Source organism: Pterocles gutturalis, unplaced genomic scaffold (assembly GCF_000699245.1).
Source record: "Pterocles gutturalis isolate BGI_N339 unplaced genomic scaffold, ASM69924v1 scaffold28438, whole genome shotgun sequence".
NCBI lineage: Eukaryota > Metazoa > Chordata > Aves > Pterocliformes > Pteroclidae > Pterocles > Pterocles gutturalis.
Window position 1 is genome coordinate 30,684 of NW_010121456.1, and position 22,379 is coordinate 53,062.

A 22,379-nucleotide genomic window follows, 5' to 3' on the forward strand; every position below is an offset into this window, starting at 1 on the left:
AGGCACCACTCAGGGCAGCCACCCCCAGGCAGAGGGTTGCAGTAACTGGGTGGGTGGCACTGACAGATGGACAGACAGACAGAGGATGGGCTGGGACTCTGGCAGCTGTACGGGTTGTGTGGACACAGGCGCTGTGCAGCTCCTCCACAGACAGAAGGCTGCAGGGGCTTCCCTCCTCAAGCCTTCTTCTCTGTCCACGTTGCCAACGTAAGGGCTCAGTACAAAACTTCCAGGTTTAAACTTTCATGGTCTTTCCATCAGATCTTCAACACTTCATGTATTCAAATGAGAAGGAGATAACCACCTGCCTTTCCACGAACACAGCAAAGATGGATAGTACCCACCCCCCTCAAACCCAAATCCCTCTTCTCACCATTGCCAAAATCAGAGAGAAATGCTTAATGCCAAAATCACAGGCAGTGTGAAGGAGGGGATAATTAAACACTGCAGATCGTAATCAGTCACAAGAAGAAAAATTGCAAAGCAGAAGGTATGCATTTGGCACGTGGAAAAACCAGCTGTGGAAGGTTTTTCTAGGAGTTTTGAAACAATGCCAGCTCTTTCTCTTTTTTCCCAGGGTAGTAACATTTTTCTCTCACAGGCAAGTTTGTTGTTAAAATATGCATAAAGATATGTTACTCCAAGCTGTGCACTTGCGTTTCACGTTCAGTTGCCCCCTTGAAAGAGTTTTGTTATGACTAAAAAATTAAAAGGAAGCGGCTAGAAATCTGTAATGGTTCCATTTATTAATACGTATATCACAAATACTCACAATATCAATGCATTCTCATTGGCATGCTAGACAGAGGCATTATTAAAAAAGTCCTATTTTTTTAAAAAGATTTTAAACTTTTGCTTTCCCCCAAAAATATTTCATATGCTTGTTTTTTTTGTGATTTTGTGTGTGTGTTTTTATTTCAGTTTCATTCAACAATGTATTTGGTGGCTGCAACCTCGATGCAAAAAGAAAGAAAAGGAAAGAACAGGAAAAAAGTATGAAGGCCGCAGTACAGCACAGTTCAATTAGTTCATAACTACCTAATAAAAATAAAGGAAGCAAAATTCCTGCCTTCACAGTAAGCAACAACACAGCTTAATAACAGTATTACACAGGATCAGGTTCAGAGGCAAAATGCACTAGACAAAGCCTACTGGGATACGCACTAGGCATACAACACTGAGTAAGAATTAAAGATGTAGAAGAACATCAGGAATAACAGTTCCCTTCAAACACAACATTTTAACATCGTTTTCAAGTATCTTTATGTTATCTTACTGATTCCTTTATTTTTGGAGAAGGGGGCAGGCACAGGGAAGGGGGAAAGGATGAAAACCTTAGTAAAGCAATAAACAAAACACGAAATTAAGATAAAACCAAAAGAATATATATTTCATATACCGGTTTATATGAACGTGTGCAACACTTATTAACCATGGTGAAAGGCTAGTTATGCCCTCCAGTCACTACATACACAGCCCGATCAATGCTGTTAATGGATTACCTTTGTCAACTTACGATGCAACTACTGTGTGACCAAGAACATACATACTGTGCCATCCTACGCCGAGCCGCGGGGATGGGGTCTGGGTCCAGAGGCTGAGGGGGCTCGACTGTTCTTGGTGGCACCGCGGTACTTCACAGAATGGTACACTACGCGTGAGACAGAGTTCGGGAGGTGGGGTGTGAGAGTGCGCGCGCACGTGCTTGCTTGTGGGGGTGTGGGTGTGTGTGCGTGCGTGCGTGCGAGAGACAGTGTGTGCTATAACATTCATTTCAGTCTTTCCACGATTCTGCTGCTCCTGATCTTCAGACAGGCTCTGGACTTCGCACTTCTGAAAGACTAGAGAGCAGATGGGATAAAAAAAAAGAGAAGTGCGTTGCCTTGATTGCTAACAGTGTTCATGGCAGGTATTTAGCCCTCTCTTTTCAAGAAGAATACTATATAGTACATTTCCTCCCTTTTTTCCCACCAGACAGAACATTGGGATGAAAATCCCAAAGCAAAGAATCCCGTGGGAAGACTCAAGAATTTTTGATGAACATGCTGAGCATCTAAAATTTGCCCACTATCTTCAGCAGAAGCAGCACAACCACGACAATGTACCGGGACATATTTAGCATACCACATGGAAAGCAGGGAAAGCTCACCTTGTTACACCATCTCGTACTGGTTAGCGGTAATAAACCGTGACAGACAGCATGCCAGCAGCATCCCGATCAACTATTCCAGACAAGAATAGAAGTAGAATAGAAGTTAAGTTAAATGAATGCAGAGCAAAGGAGAGGCCACAGTAAGCAAAGATTTCATGTTCCGGAGTTACTTATGCACTACAGAATTCATGCCCTATTTTAACGGTAGCTCTAATCAGGAAAATAGCATTAAAATCTCCCGTCCTTCTTTGCTGGATCTTCCTCTTTATTGTTATCAGAGTGTATTTATTTGATAGACAGCAAGTCTTTTTGCTGCTTTTCAATACCGTTGTCATTGTCTGGCCAAGTCAGATGTGGATGGGTAACTGGCAGGGGTATCAGCACGCTACCGGCTGTGTTTCACTTGCAAGTTCTACCTGGGTCCCTCATCACCACCCACCACGACCGAGAGCCAGCAGCCCCCTTTGCTCTGTTAACAGTGTGCTGGGAAAAGCTTCCTAATGCCCCAGAGGGGTTATGCTTTCTTTACAAATGATGCAGCACCAGAGAAATGAGTGTTATAAATCTGGAAATAAATTTTAAAACAGTCTTTCACTATTCCCTTGGCTGTCACTCAGATTATTGAAAACAGATCCCTGGTTTCCACTCGTCAATAAGCACTCAGTCATTTCAACGTTTTGCCTATTGCAGTTTGTTAGCGTTTCCTGCATATGCCAGCAGCATTAATATACTATAAATAATTCAACCTTGCTTTTCTCATTTGGATTGGTCAATTAATTAACTCATGAGCATATCCAGATTGTTACAGCTCATCCCTGGCTATGGGGGTGAGGTGAGAGGGCTCTCTGCAGACCGACCAGCCTTCCCTGGACTGTCACAGCTGCCCCGGCTGGCTCGCCCGTGCCCGCGGGACACCTCCTCTGCCCATCTCCTTTCTGCTGTGGACAGAGCACATCGGAAGGGAGCAGTGCTTAAAGAAGGGGGATCACAACCTTTTGGAAGCAGCAGAGCTCCCTCAGAACCTGCAGAGCGTGTGCAGATAATGCCTGGCTGGCTGCTTGTCCAAGCTGGCTCCTTCTTCTATTGCATGCTGGGGACTGCGTGTCCCTTCCCCTAGACTGTCAGTGCTCCCTGTTAATGCGATCATCATCAAAATATACAGCTTCTCTACCAGCGAATTGCTTGATTTGTGCTGGCATCAGCCCAGAGCAAGACCAAGCCAGGGCATCTCAAATCCAGATAAACTGTTTTCTGCCCCTAAGATGTCACATTTCTGGTCAGGACATGCTTCATTTGCCAGAAATTTGCTGCTACCGCTCCCTCTCCTGTTTCAGTGTCCACCAGGACTGCTCTGAGCATCTCAAAAGGACTTGGAGTCATCTTTAAAAGCAGTGTGAATCCTCACTGTATCCCACATGCAACCCCCAATTTTGGCACAAAAAATCATGGATGGCACTGCCTTCGTTATAACTAGACGTGCAGCACAGATAACACCTCCTGACCAACATCCAATAAAAACCTAAGCTACTATGGTTTTGGGGCTGTATCTTCACATTTGCCAAAAGAGATGTGGGTGCTGAAAACCGTCCCCAGCTTTTGAAAATCTCATTTGATACCAGGAAGAAGTTTTAGCCATCTGGTTGCCTTTTCTACTAAATGTCTCTACATGCATGTTCCAGCAGAAAACTTATGTGGTAGCTGGAGTGCTCACGTGCTCACCCAGGAGTCCATGGACCAGTGACAATGAGGATGCCAGCATATTCTGGCTGGGCTTTGGATTTCCATGCTCAAATATTTCAGTAACCAGGAGGATGATTTTATCAATTTGGCCATTTGGGAAGTGTTGCTTCCCAAAGCCCATCACATTCTGTGGGTTTAGTAGAGAGTCTAACACTCCCACTGCTTACTCGTGTGATATTTCTTTAGCTAAGTTCAGTTTTGGAGAATGAGATTTCCCACAGTGCATCCCTGGTATGTATCTCTCTGTGCTCTGACAGGCAGAACAGAGTAAGTGCCTCTGGGTAGCCCTGTCCCACCTGCTTCGCTATCCCTTTTCTGTGTTTGTGGTACCTTTCAGCCTTCTCTCACCTTCCTCAGCTGGTCTCAGAGGTTACTTCTCCGACTTACTGCATTTTTCATTAAGATGAACTTCACAGCATATTTCAGCCTATTTATTTTCACTGAGCAAATTCCACCTCAAACCCAAATCAGTTCTTCCATCCTACACAGGCCAACAACATATGTACATTCAAGTTTGGGTTTTTTTTTTTTTTGGGGGGGGAGGGGTGTTTTTGTTTTTTAATACTTGTGCCACAAAGTACCTATTATTTCCCCTCATGAGCACCCAGATTATGGCCATCATTTTTTCTGGCCACAATCTTCTGCTTATATCAGGTTTACAAGGGGAAAGATGCTGCAGCCCGTACAAATACGAAGCCATGGGCTTTTCTTTCCCCTTTCAGCTTTAGCAGACACCCCCAGCTACCTTTAAGTATGGATTCTTCTGTCCTACCCAGGGTGCAACTCTCTTAAGCAGTGTGTCTAAGCTTTGTAGCATTTGCAGGCATGTGACAATGTTGTGATTTACTGAAGTCACTCTTAAGACAAATGGCAGGTTACATATGAATGTATCTTTCTGATCTTTGGCCCTTTAATTCTTGTCTCTGACCATACGCTGGTTTGTGCATTTAAGTGGTTATAGGACCATTATATTAAACCCCTATATTTCAAAAATAATGGCATGCACATTGAGCCATTGCATACACATTTTACATAGCATTTCTAGCTATTACCAGGACATAGCAGAGCTATAATATAATCCTAGAAGTACTTCAAACACATACAAAACCATGTATTTTTTCCAAGGTGTGTCGACTTCCACATTTAACCACAAGAGTACTGTCCCTCCTGTAGCCAGGAAGAGGTGATACTGTATTAAGTTGCTGAATTTTCCTCATGGTACTCTTTCATTAGTTCTCTGCATTTAGATCAGGTTAGAGGCTCCCAGTCTGTGAGCCACAAATGAGTGCTCTCCACCCCTGCTTGGTCTCTGAATTTGCTTGATCACTTGCAACCTCTGCTCTTCAGATGGAAGGAAGCCCCTCATCCCTCTGTTGTGCAGCAGGTCCCTGCAGCTCCTTTGAAAAACCAGAGGAATCACCATAAAAGGATCCCCGCAAAGAAACTAGCTGCTAGAAGTTGCATTCATTTCCCTTCGCTCCCATTGCCTCTCAAGCGCCCCATCTCAACTTTTATCCACTTATTAATCTATTTTTTTTAATAGTCCCAGTGTTTTAGGTGCTAAGGTGCCAGACTTGGTTCTGCATTTGTATTCTCTCTCACTTTTCCCATTTCTTCTCTTTTTACTAAGATTATCTTGGTCCTCTGAACTATTACACAGAAAACTGAGAATTTGTCTTGGTACCTCTGGTCTTGCTGCAGGAAACTTGAAAATGCTGACAAATTATTTGGCTTAGAGCACTGGGAAACCCATATCCCTCAGGTGTGTCTTCTTAATACTATCATGTCGGCCAAAGCTCATTCCAGAGAGCAGAATGCAGTGCACGTTGTTCATCTCTCCATGGTTTCTAGCAGTCATCTCATGCATATCTCAGATCTGACCACTGAAATCCATCCACAGCAACTTCCTAGCAATCTTATCTCCCATCACAAACATGATAACTGGTTTTTTAATATAGTTGTTTTGCAGGAGTTAACCTTGACTGGAAGCTGTCCTGCATGACCTGTTTATTATATCTTATTATACAGAAGAGAAACTGAAGTGCAATTTGAATTTCCATTTTATTTTGGGTCTTGGTATCTTCCCCATTTCTCGTTCTTTGAGAGAATTTCTATAAATAGAAGTATGTTGAACTAACTGGGAATTCATCAGTGGATCAGGTAAGCTAAAACTGGATGTTTTTATCCATCAGGAATAACTGTTTAGTTGAACAATTTACCTTGCCATATTCTCAATAAGCAGATCTTCAAGCATCCAGGTTCCTTGCCTCTATGTTAGAAGACAGCAAGTTTTCCATGTCACAAATCGCTTACCTGAGTCAGCCTCCTGTGCCATGGTATGCCACTGGCACAGGTCCCATCTCCATGCCGAATCCATAGTGATTAGTATTTAGAAGCAACAAAATTAGTCTTATATTAGATTTCAAGCCACATATTGGATCTCAATATGGATCCCACTCAACCCTGGTGCAAGAGTAATCCTGCGCTAGGGACAAGTCTCAGCCTCCCTATGCTCAGACAGGAGTTGAAGCAGACAAGGTAGATGATGTCTGCACCAGAACTGCATCCACAGTCTGGCAGAGCTACTCACATTAAGGTTAACAGTAAAGAGGGCAGGTGGATGCTGCACTGCAGAGTGGGAATATATTTGCAAATTATGGGAACCATGAGTGCTCAGGAACTGGTTTTGACCACGTGGAGAGCACCTGGCTTCCACTCCTTCAGTACAAAAGGAATAATTTGGCCTTAGCACTGCACTGAGACTCCCCTACTCAGGGACTCTGCTGCAACCACAATCTATAAACCCCCGCCAACCCTGCCTCTTTTGTCCCATAAGCCAACGCCTGTGCTGTAGTTTGATCTAGGCAAAACTCTTCATCATCTACGCTGCTTGTATAATTTTATTCTCTCTTGGGCATAACACAGCAACCATTTTGCTGCTCTGAAGAGCACCTGCTAAACTGAATTATTCCAGCTGGAAGTCAGCATCGGCATCTGATTCCAAAAACAACCAAATTTTATTTTATCATTATTATTTCAAACCCGAGGAGCAGTGCAGACAATGTCAGCAACATAGCAGTTTTTTTAAAACTCTGACTCTGATTGGGAGGCCTGTGCCAGGCCTGTAAGGTGTGCAATGCCATTACACCAACTTTCCCTGTCTCTGGGAATCAGCACATTCCCCATGCTAGTCAACACCTAACAAATCATGTGAAGGAGAGGCCCTTGAGCATGCTTTACTGTAGAAGAGCAATATGATCTAATTTGTCTTTTATTTAGATTAAACCCATTCTCAGTAGGAACAGTGAAACCTCGCCTATAGCTGGAGCACTGCCTGGCATTACTGCCAGCCACAGTTAACCTGAAATCAATTTGTAAACACCATCCCTAATTAGGTCCAGCAAAACAAATTAGGCAGTAAATGACAACTAACTGCCTTCTATCCTTCACACCCCAGGAGAGATGCATTTTTCTCCCCTGCAGCCCCTCTCTTCTCCTTTTTACACATGCACAAACACCCCAAGCAGCTGGATATCTGCTCCGAGTGCCACAGCCTTGCGCTTATGGAGGGGAGCGGCATGCTCAGCTGGCAGCAGGGTGCACGCTGCCATCAGGCAGCGCAGGCTGCCAGTGCCACATCAAAACATATTTCAGTTTTCACTCAGAGCCGCAGCGGCAAAGTGTCTTCCCCCCACCCTGCCATGCTGCCTGCATCCTGTCACGCTAATCTCGCCTGCCGCCAAAGGGCTCCCGTTGCAGGGAACATGCTCTGCCCACACTGCCTGTCCGCCTGCCTGTGTTGAGCTCACAAACAACTGATGACCTAGAGTAAACGTCCTGGCACGTGCCAAAATACTAACAATTCCAGCTGCACTCTTCCTAGAGTCTCCCTCCCAGCTGCAAACTTTCAGGCAAGATAAGATGATGCTTTGCCTATCATACGTATGATACACTGATTAAAGGCTTTCTGGTAGCATTGGTCCTGGCTGAGGCATTTGCCCCAGCAGCATGTAAATTGTAAAATTCGCCTCATCCCATTTTTCTTTTGGATAGCTTTACATGAAGCATTTTAAAAGATGCTTTATAGCCTTTCAGCTGTCTAGAAACCAAATTGAAGTAAGAGCTCAGAGTCCTACAGCAGTAATCAAGTCATAATCAAGGTTGGAGAAGAGTATCAAGACAACCGCGACCATTCAACAAGAACTAGAACAGCCTATTAAAAAAAAAACCCAAACAAAATACCTCCCCCTGCTCCATGCACCAACAGCTCCAGACTGGCAGTTTCACTGCTTCTGGATCCCAAAGACCTGACATCCAGGTACATGCTCGGGGTGGCTGGAGGTATGATGAACCAACATTGACACCCCAATGAAGCAGGCTGACAGGCCAAATCTTGGGCTTCTCACATCTTAACACCTAGGCTAGAAGGCATCAGGAGTCCAGATATGCCGAAGGCAGGGCTGTCAGCTTGTCTGAGCCCAAACAGTTTTAGGGCTCCCTTGGGTCCTGCATACGTTGACCAAGAGGACATTGTGGCCATTTTTCACATAGCTTGGGGACAGTTACTCTGAAGAACCTGGAGGCCACTGTAACTGCTGAGCAAATTAAACCTCAGAGAGATGTGACTAAACCACCACGCAGCCAAGCAGGGGCTGACCATATGGGGCAGCAGTGGAAGGAGTGCAGCCACACTATTCACTTGCCCATCACTGGCCACAGCACTGGCAAATCACTTGTTTCCAGTGCAGCACAGAGTATACCTACAGCTTGCAAACTGAGTGAGTTTTAAGAAGTCAAATAGTTTTTCCTAGCACCTCATTTTTTCAACCACTGGATAAACATAAGTCATTCAACAGATTTATTCATATTTGCAGTGTTGCCTGAGGACACAGATTTTTAATATGGTGTGAAGAAAGCAAATGAAAGTTGCATGATCATTTTAGAATACGACATTTGCAGTTGTGCTATGTTTTCTCTGCAGAGAGAAGGCAGATTGCCTCTCAGGTGGAAGTGGTTCAGGCACCATACATATCACTGTGCGTTTTTGCTGAACCATTCTGCAAGCACTTTTGCATTGCCTGTGTTTCCCTCTCTCTCATTTTTGCATGTTTCCAGGAGAGTCCTTGCCATTAAGAAGCATCTTGTTTGAAAGATGCAGGTGTTTTCCCGGCCCTTCTTGGTCAGAAGATTCTGACCAGACATTTAGGTACCAACTCCTGTTTAGGTAAAGGGAGTTTGAATATCAGGGAGCAGCAAACACCTTCTTAGCTCTCCTCCTGTCCTTCCCATGCCAACTCCTTTTGGTGCAGGCAAGGAGTTGGTTTAATAATATAATTTTGGCAGATCTCTGCTTAGTGTTCACTGCTAAAAGGAAAAAAAAAAGGCCACCAAAACCAGGTGCCCCTTGCAGGTTCCAGGTCCAGGATGGGGAGGCCTGAAGGTACACTCTTAGTTGAATTCTAGACTCTTCTAAGAAAAAATAAGACTGCTTAGAAGATAGAAGCCTATCCAAATAATGGATAAGCTATTTGTCTTCTTAGCTGTTTATGCTCCATTTAAGCCAATGTTTTATTGGGTTAACCTCCATTTGACCCACTGGAGGGACAAGCTGTTTTCCTTGAGCTAGTCATTAGCTCAACCGTAACTGATATTCCCAAGGAGAAACTTCATTTAAGTTGAAAAAAAGAAAATCGATGAACAGATGACCTCGGGACTAATGAGCATGCTGAGTTCAGTCCTTTTCCATAATCCTTCCTTCCATGAAGTCCCAGTAAAGAAAAAGAGAGAGGAAAGAAATGGGGGAAGGGAAGCGTTTATGCACTTACCTGTGAGAATGCAATCCCAAAAGCCACTCCAGCTATGATTCCCATATTTGTCTCCATAAAACTGGTCACCAAGTCATAACAGCCCTGGAAAACAAACATAATCATTCCTTGTATCGACCTTCTCTGCCATGAATGCATACATACAAATTTCTCATTTAAAATGGACTTGGGCTAGACAATATTTTTGCTGTAACTTCCAACAGTGTCACCTTTTTATTTAATAGCAATTCTGAGTGAATGATGGAATGTGGTGGCAAAACCAGTTCTTTCCAGAAACACATGTATTTCAGTACTTTCAAAAGCTAAATGTGATGTTGCAGTCATTTTTTTATACGTCTTATTAAAGAGACACAGTTTGCATTGTTTTAAAAAACATTAATACAGCTTTGACTTGAAACCAAAACAGCAGCAATATAAGGTAATGTCATAATACAATACAGGTGTCAAAGATGAATAAATTACAAATAAATCTCCTAATACTCTGGATATTTATTTAATACAAGCATGCTTCAGGCATCCAGTGAGGCATTCTGCTTGTGTTTGCCTCTCAAAGGATACCAGGCAGGGTACTGAGTAGTATATAACATTAAACTATATAACAAAGTTATCGAGGGTTTTGTATGAAGTTTCTTGGTTAGTTTGCTCTTGAACATAAAATTCTCTGTCCTGCTCCTCAAATCAAATTTTCTCTCTCCAGCTCAGATGTTGACTCCATCAGCTGACTTGCTTCCTCATGCCTCAATTCACAGCACACACAGGGGCCAAAAGATTCACATACACTTCCACCCTTCTCTTGCGTAGGCTTTTTTTGAGATGTCCCCCTCAGTATGATAATTTTCATCAAGTTTCTCCCCTCTCCTGCTCTAATCCTCAAAAAAGCCCTTTAAATTATCTTTCCTGGTTTTTGGTGTCTAAATGAATCTAAACAAGTGACGCAAAACTTGAAGAAAAAAAGGACAACATCTATTTTTTCTTTCATTACTAACCTAGCTGCCCACACAATCCAAAGCCACCTCTTGGCCCCTTTTACCATGCTTCCTCAAATGACCAACACCACTTTCCGTTTAAAGCCAGTCCCAAGGCATTTTACTTAATGTTATAACTTTATCCACTTGATCAGAAGTTGGAAAAAACAGAAATAACAGTGAGTTCCCTTTCCCAGTTTGGACTCCTGTTCCATAAGAGAGAAGTCTCTCCATATTCCCCCTCCATCCATACCCCCTCCATTTTAGCAAACACTTTAGGAACTCTTTATATTACTTCAGAGCATGAGATGCTTGTAAAAAATAACAGCTAGAAGGAAAGGATGATATCCTTTGTTAGAGACATGCCATTCATGAACTAAATTGTATAATTCCTTTAACCTCTTTTATAATATCAGAAGACATCTTTTTTTAATCCTGAGAGTAATGAAGTGGTAAACTAATAGTTGCTGAGGACCAGCACAGCTGTAATTCAGTTCTGAAATGTTTAAGTGTACATATTAATCCTTAATTAGGTTTTACAACAGTGCACAGTATGTCAGATTCAAGCTTGCTTATTTAACACATCAAGCAGCTACAGTTGTGTGTGTCTTACATGCTATGAAATGAGATTAGATTTCTCTAGCAGTGCATTCATTCTGTCTGACATGGCTTAATGTTCTCCCAGCTCTCCTTATATCTGTTCTCTTCAACAGCCTTCAAGAGATGCAACATCTAATAGCAATGGTAATTTGAGGGAAACAAAAAAAACATGAAAGGGAGATAATTTTGATCACTCTCCTTATTTGAAGACTGTTTTTTTTTCACAAATCACAATCATCTGTTTTCTGAAGTGCATTGCATAAATATGGCTTAATTGCTCAGTCCTTGCTGTGCATGGAATGAGAGTGCAAGAAGAACCCAAGAGTTGCATTTACAATACAGAAGTATGTGAAGCACTGTGTGCACACATCTAGGTGCTGATTCAGAGGACAGAAGCGACAATTTAGCAAGTATCCGATCACTCCATGCATCTGTTCCTTTATTAAGATTTTAGAGAGAAGTAGTTCTTGAGATTTGGTGGTAATGAGCTCTGAAGATTAAAAACACTATATGAACATTAATTAGCTAATCCTACTGACAGCTCTTTAAGTTATGTATCAGTCCCATCTGAGATGAAGAAACAGACAGAGACCTGTTGCTACAGTAAGAGTCATACCAGAAAGCTTTCCTGCTGGGAGGGTGCAGAAGCAGCGGCTCAGGATGGGCTGCCCAGGAGGCACTCTGCTTGCAGGGGATGTTGGCCATACTGCACATCCCCTAGATCCGCCCCATCCCGCCTCTCACCTTCTTTCCACTTCCACAAAACCAGAAAGTTACTCCAAGTTCACAAAGTGCAACTGAATGGAGTGGCTCATCCATCATACTCATGCAACCCAGCAAGATTGCTTTGGTGGTGGTGATTTGGAGTTCCATAACAGATGGACGTCACTGATGTTCCACACGTGTTTGCAACAAGTGGCTCACATTAAAGTATTACAGAAAAAGAAAGGCTTAGTGGAAAATAATCCTCTAGTATCTTGTTTTAAATACATGCTAGAAAATGTTGTCCACTTGAATGGTTTTCAAAGAAAGATGTTTCGGGCTGTGCTCAGCCACCAGTCCAACTTCCTGATTCACAGGTGACTGAGGTAAAAAAGAAAAAAACAGAAGACAGAAAGGCATTTCTGTATTTCCCCTGTTAGGGACTTTAGCCTATTTCAAAAATTCAACTCTGAAAACAAAAACAGAAAGTAAAATAATCCTTAAGTCTGACTAAGATATGCTGCAATTTAGGATTTGGCCACAGTATCATTCTTTTTACCAACAAACTATTGCCTGTCTCGCGAATCTCAAGGGGGAAAGAAAGATTTGATGATGCACTAACACATTAAAGCAATAACTTGAGTTGTATTTCTGCAGCACAGTGTCTGCTATATATGCTGCATTATCTTCTCCTTATTCCTCTCTTTCTTTGTGTTTTCTGTGGTTTTACTCTCCAATTATTTATTTTCTTCCTGCTTTCCCAACCTGCTTTCCCAACCCTATTCTGTTTTCCCAACCTGCTCCTTCAGGTGACCGCAGGGGACGGGTCACTCTGGCTGCTCTATGCTTGCAGCAGCACATGTTCAAATATCTTCTTAAGAGTCACTGTAAATGTACCAGCCAACAACAATGCTTGTGGTCCATCACCCGTGTTTTCTCTGTATGGGGTGACAGCTAGGCTCCGGCACTGTAATTACTGTTTGAACACAAGCAAGAGTAAAACCTGTCCTTCCTGCCACCTAACTACTTCTTTATCCTCAACAGAAACCCCACAGCATTCATCAGGTGCGAGCAGAGAAGCAGAGAGGTGCTGACCAACCTAACCCTCAAGGGGAGTCAAGCGCACATGGCACTCGCGGTCCTGTGCCCGTCCAGCATTGCCTCTGTGTGCAGTGCCATACCTCAACCTCTGCTGTGAGGAAGGGGAACAAATCCCCTCCTCGTCAGAAACGTCGCTGCTCCTGATCATTTGAGAAAGGCCAGCTTAAAGAATTTGAAAGCAAGAGGGGGGCAGAGCCCATCTTTACCATCACTCCAGCCCAATACGTTACCAACTAGCCATTTGAAACAAAATGTAATTGTAAGCAGCCACATACTCCACTGATGTACTGGATGGTTTCATAACAACTGCCTCTGGCACAATGTTACTAGTACCTTCTGGTTTACTTTAGTGGCAGCCACGGTCATGTTGCGCAGATCCTGGGTATTGCAGTCACTGGAGTTCATGCAACAGCTTGTAGGGATGCCGTGTTTGAAGAAGTAAGGGCTGGTGCTCCAGTTGGTGTAGCTCTGAATGCCACAGCAGCTCAGCTATGAGGAATAAGAGGCAGATTTAAAACAAACAAACAAACCAGCCAGAATTAAAACTAGCACAGCATCATCACTGCCCACTTAATAAACTCATGATCAAAATAAAGTCAGATTATCTCCAGTTTTAGAAAGTAGATACCACTCCTCACCCCAATTATCACAAAAGTATCAGGAGTCTCATTTACAGAAGTTGGGAGCAGATGACCTATTAAGAAAAAGGTATTTTATGAGCAGAGTAGTTACTTGTAACATTTGACAAAAGTCCAGCCATAAAGCCGTCTTTTTTAGTTGAAGGTCTGTTGCTTTTTTTTTTTATTATTTGTTTGTTTCCTTCTCTTATTTATTTATTCAATTAAAGATGATCTTGGAAATTTAAGACAGAGCCTCACGATGCAGTCAAAAAAACCAGCTTTAAAAACCCCAAAGCATTACACAGAATTAATTACATGTAACACATACAGGGTCAAACTAGTACAAATTTCTAACATTAAGCAAGCCTCTCTAACTCACTAAAATAATTTCTAGGAAAATTCACTGAGCCATGAATAGAAGGAGACCATATGTTCATAAAAGTGTGTCTATGAAACCAGCCGAAAAATGGCAGGTTTGGAAGGATGTTCTGCTCTAGATGCTAAGCTAGAAGACACTCACTCAAAGATATGGAGTATGTGTTGAATTCTTTGCATGAAAAGGGCTTATAAATGCAGTTCCTGTAAAAACAGAGCTACACGTTTTGCTACGACATAAACACTGGACAGTTACTTAAAACTATTCAGTTTAGACAACTCCAAGGAATCAGAAATTCAAACTAAGGGTTAACATTAGGCAAAAAAAGACTATCTGACAGCAGAGTATACTCAGTTTAGGTCAGTGCAGTTATCTGCTAACCAGAAGCCAGGCTAGAGGCACAGTTTCAAACACGCTGGGGTGCCCTACATAACAGTTGTAATTTCTAAAGAAGATCTAGGAGTCATCAATATAATTGCATTAAAATTTCAGCCACTCAGCAAGTTACAATCATATGAAAAGCAAATTGTATTGAATGTATTGTGAGCTATGAGGACAGCTATGGCATAGCTTCCTGTGGGAATTTAAATGCGAATGTTATCTTGTTGTAGTCAGTGGACTTGGCCCCTTATGGTTGGCACCTGTCACTATTTTGTCCATGCTGTGGCATTTGCTTGTGCCCTGCTGGAAGATGAGGCAACGTCCCATTGCCCTGTCACTGCACCTTGCAGGTCAGAAAGGCTCTTCCACTGAGCACCTAATCCATCCCTCCAGCATGGCCAGAGAAAAGCTTTCATTGCCCACCTCAGCAGCACATTTGTCCACCCCCTCTTCCTGTGGAAAAAATACACTCCATTTCTCCCCTTAACTCAGTAGGTCTCCTTTGCCAGTCTCTCATTGTACTTCTGAAGAGAACTGCTGCAGTTTATCAGCACTACAGGATGCTAGATTATAAAATCCTGTCTCATCCAGCCTAAGTTTACAACATTTCATATTACAACATTCATATCTATCGACAGATTCCCTTAAGAACACCTTGTGTTGAAATACTTTTTCTTTAGATCAGCTTTGCCAGCCTCTAATTTTGCTTGCAATATGCAGCTTGCAGATTGAGCCATCCACACTTCATGTTCTCTGATCAAATCTGAATGTATGCTTTGTCTCTATTAATTTTTAATATCCAATTTTAGACTTACACTTTCCTGTACATTATCCACTGCATGGCTCCTCTCATCGTTCTTGTTGTAATTCTGGATTGCTTCAGTGTATGTCCTAAGGAAAGTATCCTTGATCTATCAGGGTGAGGAAAAAAAACAGCCCATGTGAGCAACAAAAAGCATAACATCTGAAGCAGGAAGCAAATGCATTTCCAAACCCAACAAAGCACCCAAACTAGCCCTTCACACTCATTTTTAAGTTTGTTTTCAGAGGTGGCAGAGCTCCCTGTTAACTGTCAGGAGTCACTTATGACATTTTTCAAGTGGGGTCTATCAGACATAGAAAGAAAACTACCCCAGCAAGCTGCTACATTTTAAACAACAGAAAATGACTTAACCTGTAAGAAAGTTATCCTTTGATGCTTTTTCCCCAAACACTTTGTTCCACCACTAAGTCTGAAGGAGGCTGCATGCTTCTCTCTGCTCATGGATGCCTGATGGGAGCCAAAGCTTGTGCAAACTCCTTGGTGACAGAAGCCAGTGGCATCAAAAGAAGACATGAATCCCCTGAGTAGGTGGCACCCTATGTCCCCACCACCAAAGGTGTTTGGGTAAGGAACAAGAGGTCTCTCAGCTGGAGAAAGTCAGCCTTATCACTGGGAAAGGCACTTTGACTAGGTGGTAAAAGGGCTGGGTAGCGGATGATTTGAGCAACCAACATGGCTGTGACCTTCACAAGAGACTGCCTCTCCCAAAAGGCAGCAGCAACCTGATGCTGAGGCTGCCGCAGGTTAAGCCGGATGAAATGGCAACCCTCAGCAGATGCAAAGGTATTTCAGGATCAAATTAAAAGCTACCCACCACTTGCAAGGGTAGACACCAGAAGAGCCTATAGCAAGGGAAATCTCATGTCAAAGGAGGAGACTAGAAAACCAGTTAATACAAAGAGAAGAGACAAGGAGGGTCTCTAGGGTTGTCTTGATTCAGCACTAATGGCATGTAGGTCCATGGACTTAAAGCCAGAGACAGACTTGATTACAGTCAATAAAACAGAAGTGCTACTACAAATCTAGACCATCATGCTTTTTTAAAGGTTCTTCCTGTCCTAGTTTCCTGCTTCATTCTATTTCTGATCTCTTATGCTCAGGATAGAAACAAAATCCCATCCCACTCCCTCCTCCCCCAAAAAAGAAAAAGCTTTACAAAACATCGAGTCTGGTCTGATGCAGAAGTGCTCTCTGCCTTATACAAACAAGGACTTGCCTGGCTGAAGAAGTTGTGTTTAAGAAAAGTATTTCATCTATTTTGCAGACCTCAGCATATATAAAACAATAATGAAGATCTTACATGATGGACACACAAACATAGCTCCATAGTAAATTATCAGGCATCTGAGGCCAAGAGCTTTGGCTAAATCCCTTCATTTGGAATCGCGTCAGTTTTTAAGAGTTGTACGTGTTACTGTTGCACATCAGCCACATCCCTGGAGATACGTATGGAGCCTCAGAGCTCAATGACCTACACATTCTCCACACTTCAGAGAACTCCTCAGCAGCTCCTGCCCAGGGAGGCACTGCCATATGCAAACTCAGCACATTTCCACCTACCTCGTGGCGAAACACAAACCCTGAAATGCCAGCCACTAGCTCAGCCAGGAACACCAGGGACAAGAACATGGCATACTGAAAAGGAAGGAGGCAAGAGAAGTCAGAATGTGACAGCCTTTTGTTTCAGCACAAACGCTGCTCAGTTACCACATGAAACTTAACTTTCCGCTCCTTTAAAGATGATAATAAAACAAAGGTCTTTTGGAGGTGATACATAGGTTATTGCCTGAATATGTGTTTATACAACTCACAAATGGTATGTGCTGTCTAATTACTGGCTCTTCTGACATTTCTGGTCCCACATTTCTTAGTGTTCTCACATAAATTAAAACACACTCACATGCCAGAGGTGGATCCATGTCACTCAGGTTTTGGTCTAGCAATAGGGAGTACAAAGAGACCCTTTATGTTTGCTTGGCACTCTGCTAAAGTAAATAGGCTTCTCCAGGCATTTTGGTTTGTGTTTACCTGTCTCACTGCTAGACTGGGATTTGCTGCCTGATTCCTGAAGTTTCTCCATTGAATGAACTGAAACACTGACTTCACTGGAAATATTCTCACCATAATACTAGACAGATGCCTCAAATACTTTGCTGAGCCAAGGCCTATGTTTGGCTTTATGAGGAGAATTTGGATCTGGAGCTAAATAAAACTTGAAAACAGCACTTTCAGTGTAGACACTCACAAACTATTAAAAATACATCTAAGCAGAAATAAAGAAGGTAAAGAAAAAAATGCAAAGTGGGATGGTAAAATCTGAAGTTGGAGCTTAATCTTCTGGAGGGAAAATTACCTTTTTTCTCCACTTACTAAATAACACTTAATTAAAAAAGGAAACATTCAAACTTAATTTAAGTCCTAGCAGGATTTAGTGGAAAGAGGGAAATTTATTTTTAATGGAAGATTGTTGAGGAAGGAAAGACAACAGTGAAGGGAGAAACAGAAAAACAATTTTCTTCAATTAATCCAGCTGTCAAATCACTCTTGTATTCTGTTTAGGAAAGAAAGAAAGTTTTGAAATATTTCTTATGTCTACAATGAAAATAAAGCCATGTGCTTGGAACAGCATATGCCACTGTTAATGGCAAACCTTTAAAATAAAGTTACATGGCTTACAGAGCAACTAGCAGAGCCTGAACTCCTACAGATTTAGATCTTCTTTCACCTTTATCCTTTTCACATCTGGAGTGCAGTAACTCTGGCAAGGCTCTACACGTGCCCTTGACAGCACATCACCAGCAAGAAACAGCAGCGGTATGCCTATGACAGCATCAGATACATGCCGATGGGTCACCAGCATATACATGCTGACCAATCTGCAGCTGCTACCTCTCCCCTACTGTGCCATCAATCAAGGAAATTAACTTTCTTTAAGATATCCTTTTTTTAAATGCAATTCAAACTGGAAAAGAATCATCCCATCTCCTCAGAAAATCAGCCACAACATATTGTAGCAGGAGATGCATTGTACTGTCAAGCCACTTTCCACCCTCTCAGTGCATCACAAGTGCTATTTCCACTCTTCAAATCATTACACATGTAGGGTTTTACTCCTGAATATTCCTAGAAAAACAGTTTTTCCATAGATTTCGCATCAGAGTATTAAAATCACCCATTTAAAATATATGTCAAATGAATTTCACATTTATGATGCTTGAGACATTTTAAAAATTGTAACTATACGTATCTATCTGCCTCACACAAAACCAGAACAATTGTAGAATTACTCACAGAATAAATCATCAGCAGCATTTCACCCTGCTCCCAACCACACACTGCTTGTATGCTGTGCGGTAGCAAAATTCATTCATACTCAGTCAACATCTGGTTTTGGCAAAAATTTTCTTCCCCTTCTTTGTCCAAAAGAAACACATGTTGAACATTAAGATCAATAAAATCTAGCTAATGTGCCAAAAAAATATCTGGTGAAGCTTGGCAGGGGGTGGGGGGAATCCCAAAACATCAACAAAACCTCTTCCCCTCTTACTTAAGGCACTTTGGCAATGCTTACCAGTTTCAGCATCCATGGGCTGCCACGACAAGTTGCAAAGCAGCCAAAAAGCCCGAAGACAATGATTGTGGTACCCGTCCCGATGAGCACGTAGGGGGCATTGGTGGAGTTCTCAGCAATGAGAGAGATGTACGTGCCAAGGGTGAGCTTGCCCCAGACGCCGACTGCAAGAAGGATAACGCCTGTGATCTGCAAAGCAAGAGGAGAAAGCTGTCAGGAGCTATGAGGGCAGGCAGCCAAATCGAGCACGCAGTGATCCTGAAGAGATTCATTGGTGCTGTTGTGTTGGCAGAAGGAAACCTCAAGACTTTTACTAGCTCCAGAGGGATGGACAGAGAAAATTAATTTCCAGCATCTGGAGATGTCATGACTGCCACTGGAGGACAAACATCTAGGAGTAATCGCCGCAAAGCCAATGAGTGCACCACCTGCAGGAACAGGCTCTCTGCTCCTACAGCACACACCGAGAGAGGTGGCCAACTCCATCACACTTACCAATAGCCTACAATAACCGCCACCACCAAGCACCTCCTGAGTTTTGCCACAAAAACTGCCTGAACCACAAAAACCTACTGCTTGACATCCCATCCTTCTTAATGCCAACGTTTCAGGAACATGAGCAGCCCTTGCAGTGCATTAGTCTGGCAAGTGAGCCTTTCCTCACTCCTCAGGCTATACAGCAAGTGAGCCCCTGGATGTGCAGAAACTTTCCCCCCTCTTACAGGGTGGGAGGACACTAGTGGGCCCTGGGAGTGCCCAGCCTCCTGCCCGAGACATGCAAGCAGAGGCTGCCATGCCGCAGGGCAGATGGGCCCACAGGCTCCCAGCACCAGCAGGGATGTGGGGGAAGCGCATGGTGTGCCACACAGCGACATCGAGCAGCGGCCACAACAGGGATAATGCCTGCACCATCTGCTGATCACTACCTGATGCTGACACGCCTGCTTTAAGACTGTACCACATAACTCACTACCATGGTGCGGCCATAGGTGGGACACAAAGGGACAGTCCTGAGTGCCAAGCTCTGCAAACGCTTCCTGAATTCCCCTAAAACTTCTTACTAGCTCCACCAGGCCACTGCTGAGGGGCAGGAGCAGAAGAAATGTCCTGACAGTATTCTTTTTGCTTTTCAAGTTTTCTCTTGTGAACATCTTTATACTGCTGTGAAATCTTGAAATTCAACACTATTATACCAGGGTTTCCCTGCAGTTGTTTGTGGAGGGCATCCTTGTTCACAGTTATGTTGCACCGAAACAGTCCCAGCCAGGCTGCATTCCAAGACCTTTCAGTTACTTTTCCTACAGGTTAATGTGAATTAATTCAGGGAAAGCCATCTTGAAGGAAAAAAGGAAAGCAGCTTTTGGGCTTTTTTTTACCTAGGCTGGCTCTAAAAGGACTATGCAGGGTGCACCTCCATCACCGCCCTGCTGCTCAGCCCTAGAAGGCAAAGGAGCCTGTCCTCTGCTCGACCTGTATCTGCGGCAGCCAGTGCTGCTCTGGTGCAGCACTTCTCCCTCTCCAGAGAGGGAACTGCATTCGGCAGAGCTGCTGAATAATCAAAGCCACCTAAGGATAATACCAGGAGGAGGGAGGATACAAAATAGATTATCTGAAGAAAGATAGAGGGGGAGGGATGCAGAGAAAAAGAAGAAAGCAAAAAAAGAGAGAATAAAGAGAGACACACAAGGAGAGGGGACCAGGCAGACAAAAGCAAATTTAACATATCCTCAGAGAGAGGAGATCATTTCTGTACCAGAGAGAAAATAATCTCACCTGGCAATTTTAGCACTTGGAGCTCATCCCCGTCCTCTCCCCACACCTCCTGGAGCTGCAGGGAAACCATGCCCCCACCTGGCTCCCACTCAGAGCACACTGGAATGCAGCACTGCCACTGCCAGGGAAACCCATCACGTCCCTCTCTCTCCCTAAGCCTCCCCTGCCCCCCCTGACTGGCCACGGCAGGCATCTGCATTTCTGTCACACCTTAAAAAAGGAATTTCTGCCCACAGTCGTGACAGGAATAAATTCAGCTCCTGTCCATCTTTCAGTGCAACTGTGTGAAAAGTGCTGATTCCCTGTTCTTGTATCCTACCAACTAACAGCTGAACATCAACAAAATCACCAAGTAGCTTACCTACCCACAGGCATCAAATGCCTCCGCTGACTCTAGGTGCATCCACACACAACACTATCTTCACCTCTCTCCCGCCTCTCCCTAACAAAAGCTTTTTCAGAGGGTGCAGATTAATCAGCAAAGTCCAAAAGTGAGCTGTGGGGGACTCGGAATCTGCAAAACAACTTTTGGTTTCTTGCCTCCAGTTCGACAAAGGGCTGGTTTCTGTGCCGGAGCTGCTGAAAGTTTTACCACCATCCCCAGGGAGATGTAAAAGCAGCCTTCACTGCCAAAAAGAACAAGCAGCTTCACATTTGAAACAGAATTCAAGCCATGTAATAAAAAGCATTTTTAGTTGGCTATTTGAAACAATTACTAAGCCTTTAATATGCATTTTAAGAGTTTGTTTCCCCCCTGTCTCGGGGGGGCTATCTAATTTATGGTACACACAGACTTTGTAAAAAAGGAGCAAAGCCTCTCGGTGGCTTATTTCCATTCTGCTTCTTAACAGAACTCTGATTTACATGGATTTAAGGAAATCCCTCAGTTCGTGGGGAGGTCTAAACCCCTAGTAAGCCTGGCACTGCGCAGAGGGGATGCGATGTTTCCACAAAGATGGGCTGCAAATGGGCCTCATGCTGCAGCAGTGCAGGCTGGAATTTTGCTTGTGAAGAGGAAAAAACAGAAGACTTCCCTGTAAACCCTGTCATGACCTTTATTTAAGAGAGCACGAGCAGTGGTATGACTAACACCTACCTCCACCCAAAGGCACACCTTGTTTCCTGATTTTCAAGACAGGCTTTTTTATCCTTATCTCTCTGCTCCATCACACAATCAAGGGAGCAATGAATGTACTGGCCTCTTGTTTGGTTTGGTTTTTAGGCTTGTTTTCTTTAAAAGTATGAGTGACAAGGGTAGATGGAACACCAGGTTAGTGATGGCCTGAAAACAAGGCAGCACATCTTCTTTTCTTCTAACCCTCATCCCAACAGGCTGTGGAAATGAGCCCTGCATGGTTGTACCTGATTAACAAAGCAATTCCTTCATTTGACCTGAAATCACTACACCAGCCTAATTCTGTGTCCAGCATGACCCAATAGGTGCAAAGCGTACGGTGATGTGGGTCCCTTTGCACCTGAAAGGTCTAAAAGAACACCTCCTGCAATGCACAGTCTCTCCCCAGTCTTTCTCACTCCCTTCCCACTGTAATGTTTCCATTCAGACAGTGATGATATAATTCAGTGTCAAAAAGGAAATTGATTAGGAAATCATCAAGATAAACAGTGGCAGATAGATATATGGATAAGATCAATACATCTTATCCTGGAGACATACAAAATATTTCAGATATCCTGGGACTCAGAGGAGAGTGACCACAAGCCTTTTGAGTTTTAGAGCCCCCCCTGAGCC

At 43.3% G+C, this 22,379-nt stretch overlaps 1 protein-coding gene across 1 annotated transcript; it reads right to left on the reverse strand.

The window, feature by feature from the left end:
* Positions 1 to 724: 724 nt before the first annotated feature.
* Positions 725 to 19,832, reverse strand: TSPAN7 (tetraspanin 7). The gene is made up of 8 exons (XM_010077257.1): positions 19,827 to 19,832; positions 18,857 to 19,066; positions 16,846 to 16,920; positions 15,278 to 15,373; positions 13,419 to 13,574; positions 9,718 to 9,801; positions 2,150 to 2,222; positions 725 to 1,841 (listed from the first exon to the last, which is right to left on the reverse strand). The coding sequence occupies exons 1-7, from the start codon at positions 19,830 to 19,832 to the stop codon at positions 2,154 to 2,156; spliced, it is 696 nt and encodes a 231-aa protein (XP_010075559.1). The 3' UTR covers positions 725 to 1,841; positions 2,150 to 2,153.
* Between the last annotated feature and the right edge of the window lie 2,547 nt (positions 19,833 to 22,379).

Bases quoted from the DNA above. Each gene is read 5' to 3' on its own strand.
- TSPAN7 (XM_010077257.1), bottom strand. The intron at 16,921-18,856 runs GTAAGCATTGCC...CTTCCTTTTCAG, and splicing joins GCCCATGGATGCTGAAACTG to TATGCCATGTTCTTGTCCCT. The intron at 13,575-15,277 runs GTAAGTCTAAAA...TATTCCTCATAG, and splicing joins TGGATAATGTACAGGAAAGT to CTGAGCTGCTGTGGCATTCA.